The sequence below is a fragment of the Kryptolebias marmoratus genome, linkage group LG6 (genome assembly GCF_001649575.2).
Source record: "Kryptolebias marmoratus isolate JLee-2015 linkage group LG6, ASM164957v2, whole genome shotgun sequence".
NCBI classification, from domain to species: domain Eukaryota; kingdom Metazoa; phylum Chordata; class Actinopteri; order Cyprinodontiformes; family Rivulidae; genus Kryptolebias; species Kryptolebias marmoratus.
The window spans coordinates 13,976,941-13,988,303 of record NC_051435.1 but is presented as its reverse complement, the minus strand read 5'-3'; the positions used below and the strand labels follow the sequence as shown (position 1 = coordinate 13,988,303).

Genomic DNA, 11,363 nt, shown 5'->3' with positions numbered 1-11,363 from the left:
TGTGTGTACTAACGTGTCGTTAAGTCCGATTAGCCCTTTTGTTGGTGTGTTTGACTGGAATATAAACAAAAACTGATGCCCTCAATAGAAATAACATCTTGTGCGTGACTAAGACGCAGAAATGCACAATAACTCCACTTTTTAAACAAAGCACAACCTTTCATCAATGTTAGCATATATTAAAGCAGTGATTCCCAAAGTTGGGGTCAAGACCCCACTATCAACCAGAAAATGTCAAGTTTGAGGTCTTGAGATGATTTCCGGAAACTTAATTATTTTTAAAATAATTGATCATAATACTTCCCTTCATACTTAAATAAAAATAGTCTAATGATAGTTGTGATCATTATGCTCTGATTTAATTGACCTAATTGCAATGTTTGCATATTTAATCAAAGATACGCAGCTGTTATCTTGAAGGTCAGGAACTAAAAGGTTTAGGAACCACTGTATTAAACCATTCTGATGATAAAATAAATAATCATTATCTTTTTGTAGTTGATTTGAAAGCATTTTTATTAATCAATCATCAGTGGCAGGGATTATAATGCACTTTAAATCACCATTACCATAATTATTTTTTTTTCCAAAACTAAAATTAATGCATTGGTTAGGTTAAGTGTTTCCACCTCCTATGAAAGGTCATTTAATTATCACTTTAAATTGGTTCTGCTGTAAAGGACCTGGCTGACCCTGAACCCGTTTCTCTATCACCTGGTTTAGTTTTTAATGTTTGTTTGCAGATAGAACCTGCCGTTTTGTGACCTTTGACCTCATAAAAGTAGAGTTGAAAGAATCCATAAAAGAGGCTGTAAAAACTGATATACAAACTGCCAATTAAATAAGATGCAATAGAAGTCAGTCATTTCATGCAGATTAATGTTGAGCTGGATGCATATATTTTGCTAAACATACAAAGCATTTACAGATTTGATAAACCATGGCATGATGAAAATTCCTCAAACCTTGTTTTGTCACATGCGTCTACTCAAGCATATGTACACACCCTTTAGCATCTTTTTGTTGAAACACTTTCAGAGTCAAAAGTCTTGTGCACTAGATGTAAAAACTTAGATTTCCCCTGCAAAACAAATGTCTCCAAATCCAGTCAAACTCGACTTGCAGCACTGTGAAACAAAACTATTCAGCCTTTGTGTCATGAAGCCAAAGTTGAGGCTGGCTGTGAAATTTTTCAGATCATGAGGCCAGTGGGGAATGATCTGAGCCGCACTGAAGAATGTGAAACGGTTTCTGTCAAAATGCCAAGAAAAACAACAAAAATCTGTCAAGATGAAGGACGACATTTTTTGATGTCAGGTCCCACTGCTCTCCAGTAACAAATATGTGATGGGAAACCACTCCTTAAATACTTGATTTAATGTTTCTCGTCCACTGCATGTAACACCAGCAACATTTTCTTCTGATGTTAATCCTCTGTAGATCTCTATATATCTTTTTTTTAGGCAGAGTTTGACAAAAACATGTATACCACAGCATTGCTATATAAACTTCAGAGATTTATGTGGTGGTAGACTTGCTGAACTACATAAACATACTTTCGTTTTATGCCACCAATCTGCAACTAAAGCAAGATTTTGAACTGTATTGTTGTTGCATTCTGTTAAACTGCTTTCATCCTTTCTTAAGTTTAACAAAAAGTTCATTTAATCACAGGATAACATTAGATATTTTTGAAAGAAAAAACATCACAGTGTTTCACTATATACAACATTTTATTATAACTCATTAGATACATAGAAATAAAATCTTTGAGGCTGACAATTTTTTTAATAAATGATGCACTTATGTAAAACTAGCATTTATTATTAAAATTATTTAATGTCAAACTCATACCAGGCTTCAACTAGTGACCATTTGGCTGATTGTTTGGCTTGTAAATATTCACAAGTTGATTTTTAAAAAAGTACACAAATATACATCAAATTCAATTTTCTGCCTAAAAGTATGATTCTGAGTTGTTCAGTATGTCAAGCAAACAGTTCAGCTTCTTAATAATTTATAAGAAGGAATCACAGAATCTTCAGTGTCACAAACAAGTAAACAAATGTCCACATGGATGCAAAAACGAATGTTTTGGAAGCATTAAAGTCAGGTATTTTAGCATAACAGTATCAGATCATTACCACAAAGCAGATGATAACTGCACACCAGTTTCATGCCTCATCCTAATTACACCCCAAAACAACACCTAATGTTAGCAAATAATGTGTAGATGCTAAACAAGGCTCAATTAGCCACTCAATTCAATTAAGAATCAATTAAGCAACAAAACAAAGCAACTGTGGTCCAAATAGCTCGTATAAAATCCTTCAGAGCCTCAAACATGAAAACAGGTAAAACTATAACAATTAAATGCTTAAACAAAGGCGTGGACGAGCCTAAAATGGCACAGTGAAAGTCAAAACACAACACAGAAGAATGAATGGATCCACTTCCGCGTTCGGCGGTGACGTAGCCCACCTCCTGCGCGCGCCGCCGCTCAACAACCAACAACGGCCGCTGCCGCGCAAAGGCTGCTGGGAAATAAAGTTTTACACGAAATGGAAATTTCCAACATATCTGTCTAGAGGAGTGAGTGGAAATTTACCCTGTGTCCCGCCCCCCCACCAGTGATATGCAAAGCCATGTCTGTCTTGCAGGATGTTTTGTTGAAAGTCACCTCAGTTTAACCGCATTTTCATCTGACTTTCGAGGCCAAATAAAGATAAAATTACGACAAAACATGACAAGGACAACTACATTCATTATAGCTACATTATAATAATTAATATATTATGTTCTGTTTTTATTATCAGTAATAATGCTAATATTAATGGGAACAAGAGTAAAAGCGTGATTTTTAATTGTCATTTGCAGCTTTAAAGCTACAAATGCAACACGTGGTTAACATTTTACAATCTATCGCATGGCACAATGCAAAAGATTATTCTGTTTAATCCAAACAACAACAACACCTCACATGCATGATCAGTTCATCCACATGCATAACTATGAGGATTATTTGGCTGATGGGAGTTATGACAATAAAAAAATACTTGACAAACCCTGAAACCTATGATTATTTTGCAACACAAGTATTGCACGGTAGCAATTATGAATTTAACACTGTTTGTGGTTGTAGGGTTGTTTCTTTTTCTCTCTATTGTTCCAAAATGTCAAGCCCCCCTAAGCAGTGTATTCCATTGAATAGCTCCAACAGTGCCAGGTCTTTTTTTTTTTGCAAAATGAAAACGTGCTGCTTAAAGTGGACAATATTACTGGCAAAACCTCAACATTTTTGGAGACTTTTACAAAAAAAAAAAAAAACGCAGATTCTTATTTGATCCGAACTTAAAAGAAGTGTAAATGAAACTTGCTCCAAAAGAGCTAGTTTCTGGATTTTTCCACGTTTGAATCAGGCTGGATTTAGTGTCCAGGTTGGATCAGGTGTCAGACTTCAATTAGTCGGTCGGAGCAAGATCTAGCAGTTTCTGTAACCCGCAACAGGTCAGATAGACCCAATATTGTTACAACGTTAATCTGGGTTAAGCAGAAGCCAATTGTGTGGTTTTGAGAAAGATTTGGCAGGGCTACGATTTGTTTGAAGGGTAAAAACCCGCGCACCTCTCCCCAGTTATAAATAAACTGCTGGAGCTTATATGGATTAATGCCTACTTCTTGGATGAAGAGCATCTACTGTCAGGATGAATTTAAGAGCTATTTGTCCTCAAACGAACCTGAACTCCTGGGGGATGTCTGAAAGAAGCAGCAGGGGGTGGAGGATTGGTGTGTTTTGAAGACCCTGCCTGCTCCGTTTGGACTACATCCAACTACAACGCGCGTGCACTCCCCTAACCCGCGCGCGCGCTCTTTAAACTTATGTAATCAGGTAGGTAGGTTAATGCTGGAGTCAGTGATGTCGGTAATTAGCCGCGGGTGATGAACCGGGAGGGAGGCGTTTCGCTGCGTCCCGAAACACGTCACGGGTGTACCACACGTGCGGGGCGTGGACTCGTACGGGTGCCTATAAGGAGGCGAAGGAGGAAGAGGAGGAGGAAGAGGGTTGGGCGTCGTTGTCAGACAAGCGTCACAGAAGAAAAGCGGAACACCGAGGAGGCAGCCGTATGTCCGGGTCACACTCTAGCACGCATCTTTTGGGAGATTCAGAGAAGCGGCGTGAAAACCGGCGAGCGCGTCTATTCCGGACTCTTCATCATCCTCGTCATCCTCGTCATCCACTTTAAGTGGCTCCTTCAGGCGCGTCTGTTGAGTGTTTTGCCCATGCAGCCGGTGAGTGAGTTTAACCTCCCCCCTCCCCTCCTCTCTCGTCATCTTCTGAGTTTCCCTCTCATTGAAACAAATAATAAAACATGAACGGCGAACCCGTGAAGCTGTGTTTTTATTTTATTTTTATTTTTATTTTATTTCAGTCACGTCTTATAAAACGTCGCGGCGGACTACTTTTTCCCGCGGACGTCAGGCTGACTTAAAAAACAAAACACGCCGCTTCAAACCTGCATGTGGTGCTCAGATCTCATCTCACGAATGACTAAAGTGGCAGATTAGACAAATACAAGCTTCCTGTCGTTGCGCAGGAGTTCCTGTCGTATGAATGAGTCTGTTCCAGAAATTTCCTGCCACCTGATAGGTGCATCGGTGTCTGGTGTCGCCTCCTCTTCCTCCTCCTCCTTTTTTCCTCTCTGGCTGACATTCGCATCTGTCTTTTAATTAAAAGGCTCATTGTTCTCCACGCACCACGCCCCCGTCAGCTGCGGGTCTTTACCTGCCTCACTTTTAACCCCTAATGGCAGAAAAAGGCGCTCAGTCCGCTCGTGACGGATCTGTGTGGCTCGTAAAGTCGGAGCGCTGATCGGAAGGTTGCTGGTTCGAGCCCAGCTCTTTCCCCGCTCACCTAATGGAGTAACTCACTGTTTATCTCAGTGGGACCTTTAGTTGTTAAACAAAAGCCAGAATAAGTTCGTTTTCCCATGTGTGTCTGGTTTGTTTTGGATTTGTTTGAGTGGCATGATTTACACCTTCTTGTTTACACCTGAACCTGTTTTATGACTCAGCCTGTTGTGCTTCTGGCATTTGGAGTGCCCGTTTATTACCAATGTTTGGGAGATAAACTTGTAAATATCTCTAAGCGCCAACTAAAATATCCGGAAGTTAACTAAAAGACAAATGCAATGAGCTTTGCTCCTCAAGAACAGACCTGTATGTCAAATTTATCATTCATTCAGTTCCCTTTGTGTCTTTTCGTGTGCAGGAATGCCGTCTTTTGAGTTATTTCCAGGAATCACAGGTCAACAGAGCCCCACATTTTTTCAGCACTTTCAAAGAGGACTGCACTCAAATGTTGACCCTTTGTTTCTGATCGATTCCCGTGTTTGGACCTGCACCCCCCCCCCCAGCTTTTCAGTGAAATCAATATTCAATATGCATTATGGTCTGCTATTCGACTGACTTCCTGACCACACAAGGGGGCTGTCGGCATCAGACGACTATGTTTTAGGGCAGGAAGTTCAAATGTTTTCCTCTTGAATTGGGGTGGAAAAACAATCAAAGTTCACTTCAGAGTACAAACCTGTTTTTGTACAGGTTTTTACAGTTAACTTGACAGCTGTTCATCCTTTTACGTGTAGAAAGCAAAGCTGTCAACACTGGTAGTTACTTTTGCATTCAGTCGAGTGAGGGCTGTGTGGTAGGTCCTGGTACATTTGGCAAACAGCGATTATGTTTTAATCCTGCATTATATAACTTTCCAAATGAAAATGTCAAACACATCTACTGAATAACACTGCAATATTTCAGAGCCAGAGTCTCTTGAGTAGTTTATGACAAACACATGGAGAGAGCAGGCCTCCACAGTGACTGGGTATATATATAAAAAAAGAACAACAATACCAAAGACTTCTTTTATAAAGAGAGAGATGCTTTTGATTCATGATTGTGAGGAAAAAGGCGTGGGGTTATTTTTTGCCAGGCATGACAAAGTGCAAAGCTCAAGAGAAGCCAAACATCCAAGTGTGTGGTTGGGTGTGATGGGCAATAAAACTAATGTTCTCACACCCCAATGTATAATATTTTGTACTGACTTTGGAACTAATTGGATCAATCAGACTAAATTACTTGATTTATTTAACTCATTTATAAAGAGAGCACAAATAATTATAACTTTAGCAGCTTTATAGCAATAGTTTGGATCATTTAAAGGAGAGTTCTGTGGAAAGGCTCCGAACAATTAATATCTTAACTGTTGTAGATGGCTAAATGACCTCAATTTGGAGAAAAAGTTTAATTCTGACCAGACTGAAAAGCTAACATTTAGTCCAAGCGGGACTGAAACCAAAATGGAATGCTGCCACCCTAAAACGGCTCTAGTCTGAAAGATTTTATTGCTTTATTTATGTGAACACCATTTTATTAAGCTTGACATTTCTGTCAATTGTTGCATGGCACAAATAGCAGCAGCTAGCTGTAACATCGCAGCCTGGGGCACTTACTGCATGGGTATCCTAACATTTCTGCAGGAATAACTGCATGAAGCAAAGTTGACGGTGCTGGGAAGGTTTCAAAATTAGTGGCTGCGCAAACTGCGTTGGAATTTAAAAAAATTGGAGTTGTTTTAGGATGGCAGAAATCCACTTTAGTCTTGGCCTCATTCAGACTCTGTTAACTTGTTGTTCAGCCAGAAATAAACCATTTCTCGAAACTTATCTAGAACAGTCCACTTCAAACAATACGAACTATCTCTTTAAGTTGTGCTGAGTGCGTTTTCCGGCTCAAAGTTAAGTTATGGTCATTATCTTTGCTTTTAAGCTTATAAATCCTCCAAACTCCAAACTCACACTTTATTTTTGACATGGTTGGAGGTCATAAGTCACAGTTTATACCTTTGATGGTACATTTACAAAAACTTACATCAAACTGCACCCCTCTTTTGTGTCAGACTGCTGTATAAAATATTTTACTGGACAACACTGACCATAATCACTAAGACTGAAGACACTTCAAATTGCTTTAACTGTTCATGTCAAAGGGTGGTGCTTATCTTTGAGGACAGCCTTTAAACCATCACAGGACTAAAGAAACCCATTTTAACAGAAATCCACACATAAAAAGATTAGAAGATCATCATTTATCTATTTTATTCTGCAGTCAAGATCCACACAAGAGATTCTAAAAATAAACAGTATAGGAAAAAAATGTACCTTTGTACATAATGATACATAAATTATTGAGAATTTTTTGGTTTATTATTGCTTGAAGACAAAAGTCCTTGTGCATGTTAGGCCGTGTGGGAGCTGTGTAGCTGTTGCCATCATGGTTTTGTGTTTTCTTGACTCCTCTTACATAAGGTTTCTTTGAAGTTTTAACACTGGCGTGGCCACAGTTGTATTTAAAAAGATTAAAAGGAAAATCTCAGGGAGGCTTAGTCCAATTCTTTGTGCCACTGGAAAAATACTGCAAAACCCAAATCAATTACAGTTTTAAAATCCTAATGTTTATCTGTTATATGCTATCATCATTTTCTTTGTTGACTTCTGATTGTTTTAAATCATGTCTTTTTAGGTGAATATACATTTTAAAACCTGTATTTTTGTTATAACTTTATGTTTCTGTCCTGTCTGTTTAACGTAGCTGTTGTAATTCATTTGTCCAGTGTTTTTCCAAACTGAACCAAGATGCTAATGAAATGTTTGTCTTTGTTGTTTTGCAGGAATATTCAACCATAGCTTTTCTGGACCAGTGGCCTGCAACGACCTCATAAAACTAAAATGACCTCTGTGCCGGTGGAACGCCCCCTTGAGTGTTTTTGATCTGATGGTGGATCCCTCTCCGGCTTCAGTTTTGACAGCAAACCAAAACTAAGCACATCAGCTGCTTCTTCTACCTACATCACACCTAAATCTTTGAGTGCATTTCCATATTTCCCCCCCCCCCCCTTTTTTTGGGAAGCTTTCATTTAACTGAGAGGCTGAAGACCTAATCCGTAAAAATGCGGTCCAGGATGGAATCAGCGGACATTGCTGTGGTGGCAGCGTATTTTGTTCTGGTGCTAGTCGTCGGGCTTTTAGCCATGTGGAAAGCCAATCGCAGCACTGTGAGTGGCTACTTCCTGGCTGGACGCTCCATGACATGGATAGTGATAGGTGCATCGCTGTTTGTCAGCAACATTGGCAGTGAACACTTTATAGGGTTGGCTGGGTCAGGAGCAGCAAGCGGCTTCGCTGTAGGAGCGTGGGAATTCAATGCGCTCTTGTTATTGCAGCTGCTTGGCTGGGTGTTTATCCCTGTGTACATACACTCAGGGGTCTACACCATGCCAGCCTACCTGTCAAAACGCTTCGGTGGGAACAGGCTAAGGTTTTACTTTGCATGTCTGTCCGTGTTGCTTTACGTTTTTACCAAGCTCTCTGTGGACTTGTATGCCGGTGCGCTCTTCATTCAAGAGTCGCTGGGGTGGAACCTCTACCTTTCTATTGTTTTGCTCATCAGTATGACTGCTCTACTCACTGTGACTGGGGGACTGGTGGCAGTGCTGTACACAGACGCCCTTCAGGCAGTGTTGATGATTGGTGGAGCCCTAACTTTAACCATCATGAGCCTCATAAAAGTGGGTGGGCTAGAAGGTGTCAGAACTAAGTACATGCAGGCGGTCCCTAATGTTACTGCCATTATGGCTACTGGAAACTTCACTTATTCAACTTCTTGTCGCATTCACCCCAAACCAGACTCCCTACGACTCCTTCGTGGTCCCCTGGATCAAGATAACCCTTGGCCAGGTTTCATTCTAGGTCAGACCCCTGCATCCATTTGGTACTGGTGTGCAGACCAGGTCATTGTTCAAAGAGTGCTGGCTGCGAAAAACATTGCTCATGCCAAGTGCTCTACTCTCATGGCTGGATTTCTCAAGATCCTGCCTATGTTTGTAATAGTCATTCCAGGAATGATCTCCCGCATCATGTTTGCAGATGAGATTGCCTGCATCGGGCCAGAACACTGCATGTCCGTATGTGGCTCTTCAGCCGGCTGCTCAAACATTGCCTACCCACGCTTGGTCATGGCAGTGATGCCTGTGGGACTCAGGGGTCTTATGATGGCCGTCATGATAGCTGCTCTGATGAGTGATCTTGACTCCATCTTTAACAGTTCAAGCACCATCTTCACCCTGGACATCTACCAAACTATTCGGAAGAAGGCCTCTCAGCGTGAGCTGCTCATTGTGGGCCGCATGTTTGTTGTGGTCATGGTTCTGATCAGCATTGCCTGGGTCCCTGTTATCATCGAGATGCAAGGTGGACAGACATATGTCTACATCCAGGAAGTTGCTGGCTACCTCACCCCGCCAATCGCCGCCCTATTTCTGCTCGGTGTGTTTTGGAATAGGTGCAACGAAACAGGTGCCTTTTGGGGAGGCATGACGGGTTTCACACTCGGCACCCTACGGCTGATCCTAGCTTTTATCTACCGCCAGCCTTTCTGCGACCAGCCAGACAACAGGCCTGCCTTCATTATTCACGTTCACTACATGTATTTTGCGGCCGGGCTGTTTTGGATTTCAGGGCTGGTGGCGGTGGTGGTCAGTCTGTGCACTGCTCCACCAGAGGAGGAGCAGATTCGCACCACCACAATCTGGGGGCTCAGCCACATTAAAAAGGTTCCTGTGAACAGCCAAGATGAAATGTATCGACTGACTGAGAAGAGCCAATGTAACGGCAATGGAAGTCTCTACAAGGAGATGCCCCCAGATGTCAAAAAAGAGAGGAACTTAGACGGAGCTGATATCAAGCTTCTGGTCCCACATACAGATCACGACCCAGCGACCCCCAGCACAGACACGTCCCCTGCCAGCACCCCTGCTGAAAGAAGGCTGGAGATGATCACAGCTGAGGAAGGTTGTCAGGGAAAAGATGAGAAAAACCTGTGCATTCGTGTACTTGACAGTTTCTGTGGGTATAAAGAAGAACCACAGAATGCTCCACAGAAAGTTCTGCAAGAAGACGAACGAGTTATTGCAAAGATGCTGTACGAGCCTCCAAGAATTAAACTTCTCCTCAACTTGGCCCTGGTTGTGGTCTGCTCTGTGGGCATTTTTTTGTTTGTTTATTTCTCACTGTAGCTGAACTTTGCACTGAACTAACTGGAACTAATGTGAGAAATTTAATGATGATGTAAGATATGTGAGAAGAGATTTTTTTTTTTTTTTTTTTTTTTGAGCTGTTACATCAGTGAAATATATATAAATTAAGAACTTCTCTGTAATATTTACAGTTGTCTTTTGTAGCTCTCTAACATGGATCTAAGCTTATTCTTATCATTTTTAAATGAGTAAAGCTTCTCCACGTTAAAAAAATTATACTTCTATATGACTTTGAATCCTATTGTTCTTAAACTTGCATTCAAGGCATCTACTGGGATTTTTAGAATTGTTGTTCTAATAGTGAATATAATAATTGCCTTTTTTAAAAATGTAGTTTTTGTTAGTTTTGTGCTTGAGAGAATGGGTTAAAGTATAATCCAAACCTTTTTTTTCCAAAGGGGTCCAAGAGAAAACATCAAGAGGATTTGCTTCACTGCTGGCGTTGCATATACTGTATTGTTTTCGGTGATTATTGAAATTCTTGGTTTGACTTGGTCCACTCAATGTGTTTTCATCTAGTCGCACTTAATCAAGCTTACAGCTACTACTTAGTATTAAGAAATGTGTTCAAGTTTTGCAGCTCAGCAGTGGGAAAAAGAAGCACAATATTAATACTGAAGGGTTTTCTGTTTTTCATTTAAAGTTCATTTCTTACAAGAAAATATAAATGGTACATTTGAATTGAGTGTGTAGTGAGTGTTAACTATGACCAAATTCCAGTTGTATCTGGAGCTCTATTGCTATTTTTATTGGTTTATATACTGTGTTTTCCACTACTGTGTTTTTAAATATTTGTTGGTGGTTGTATTTTGTGTTATAGTTCATAACCAACGTACAGCTGAAATTGCACTTTTGTTTTCTAGCAACAAAGATACTAACGCTCGTGATTCTGTATCGGTTCTTATTAGTGCTCATTTTCTGTTTCACACAATTTGGAAAAAGCGTCTCAAGTCTTTTGCGTTCTGTCAACATTGTGTGCAAAGATTTCAGGGCTCATTTCATCAGCCATAATTTAGATTTCTTTTATAACAGGCTGTCTCTTGTGTACCTCCTGTGTGTTGTGTGTTTCTAGTGCACTGCAGTGCTGAGACGTCATTTACTCTACTTTCAAGTGCATTTTCTATAAAACTCCTACCAAATGTGTCTTATCGTGCAAGGCTTACACGATACAAATATATATATATATGAAAAAATACAAAGAAGACAAGTTGTTTCA

General features: G+C 40.4%; 1 protein-coding gene across 1 annotated transcript; it reads left to right on the top strand.

Moving 5' to 3' along the window:
- The first annotated feature begins 4,048 nt into the window (after window positions 1-4,048).
- Window positions 4,049-11,333, top strand: slc5a3b (solute carrier family 5 member 3b). Its single transcript, XM_017422755.3, has 2 exons — window positions 4,049-4,290; window positions 7,724-11,333. Exon 2 carries the CDS (start codon window positions 8,003-8,005, stop codon window positions 10,124-10,126), a length of 2,124 nt encoding a protein of 707 aa, XP_017278244.1. The 5' UTR covers window positions 4,049-4,290; window positions 7,724-8,002; the 3' UTR covers window positions 10,127-11,333.
- The last annotated feature ends 30 nt before the right edge of the window (window positions 11,334-11,363 follow it).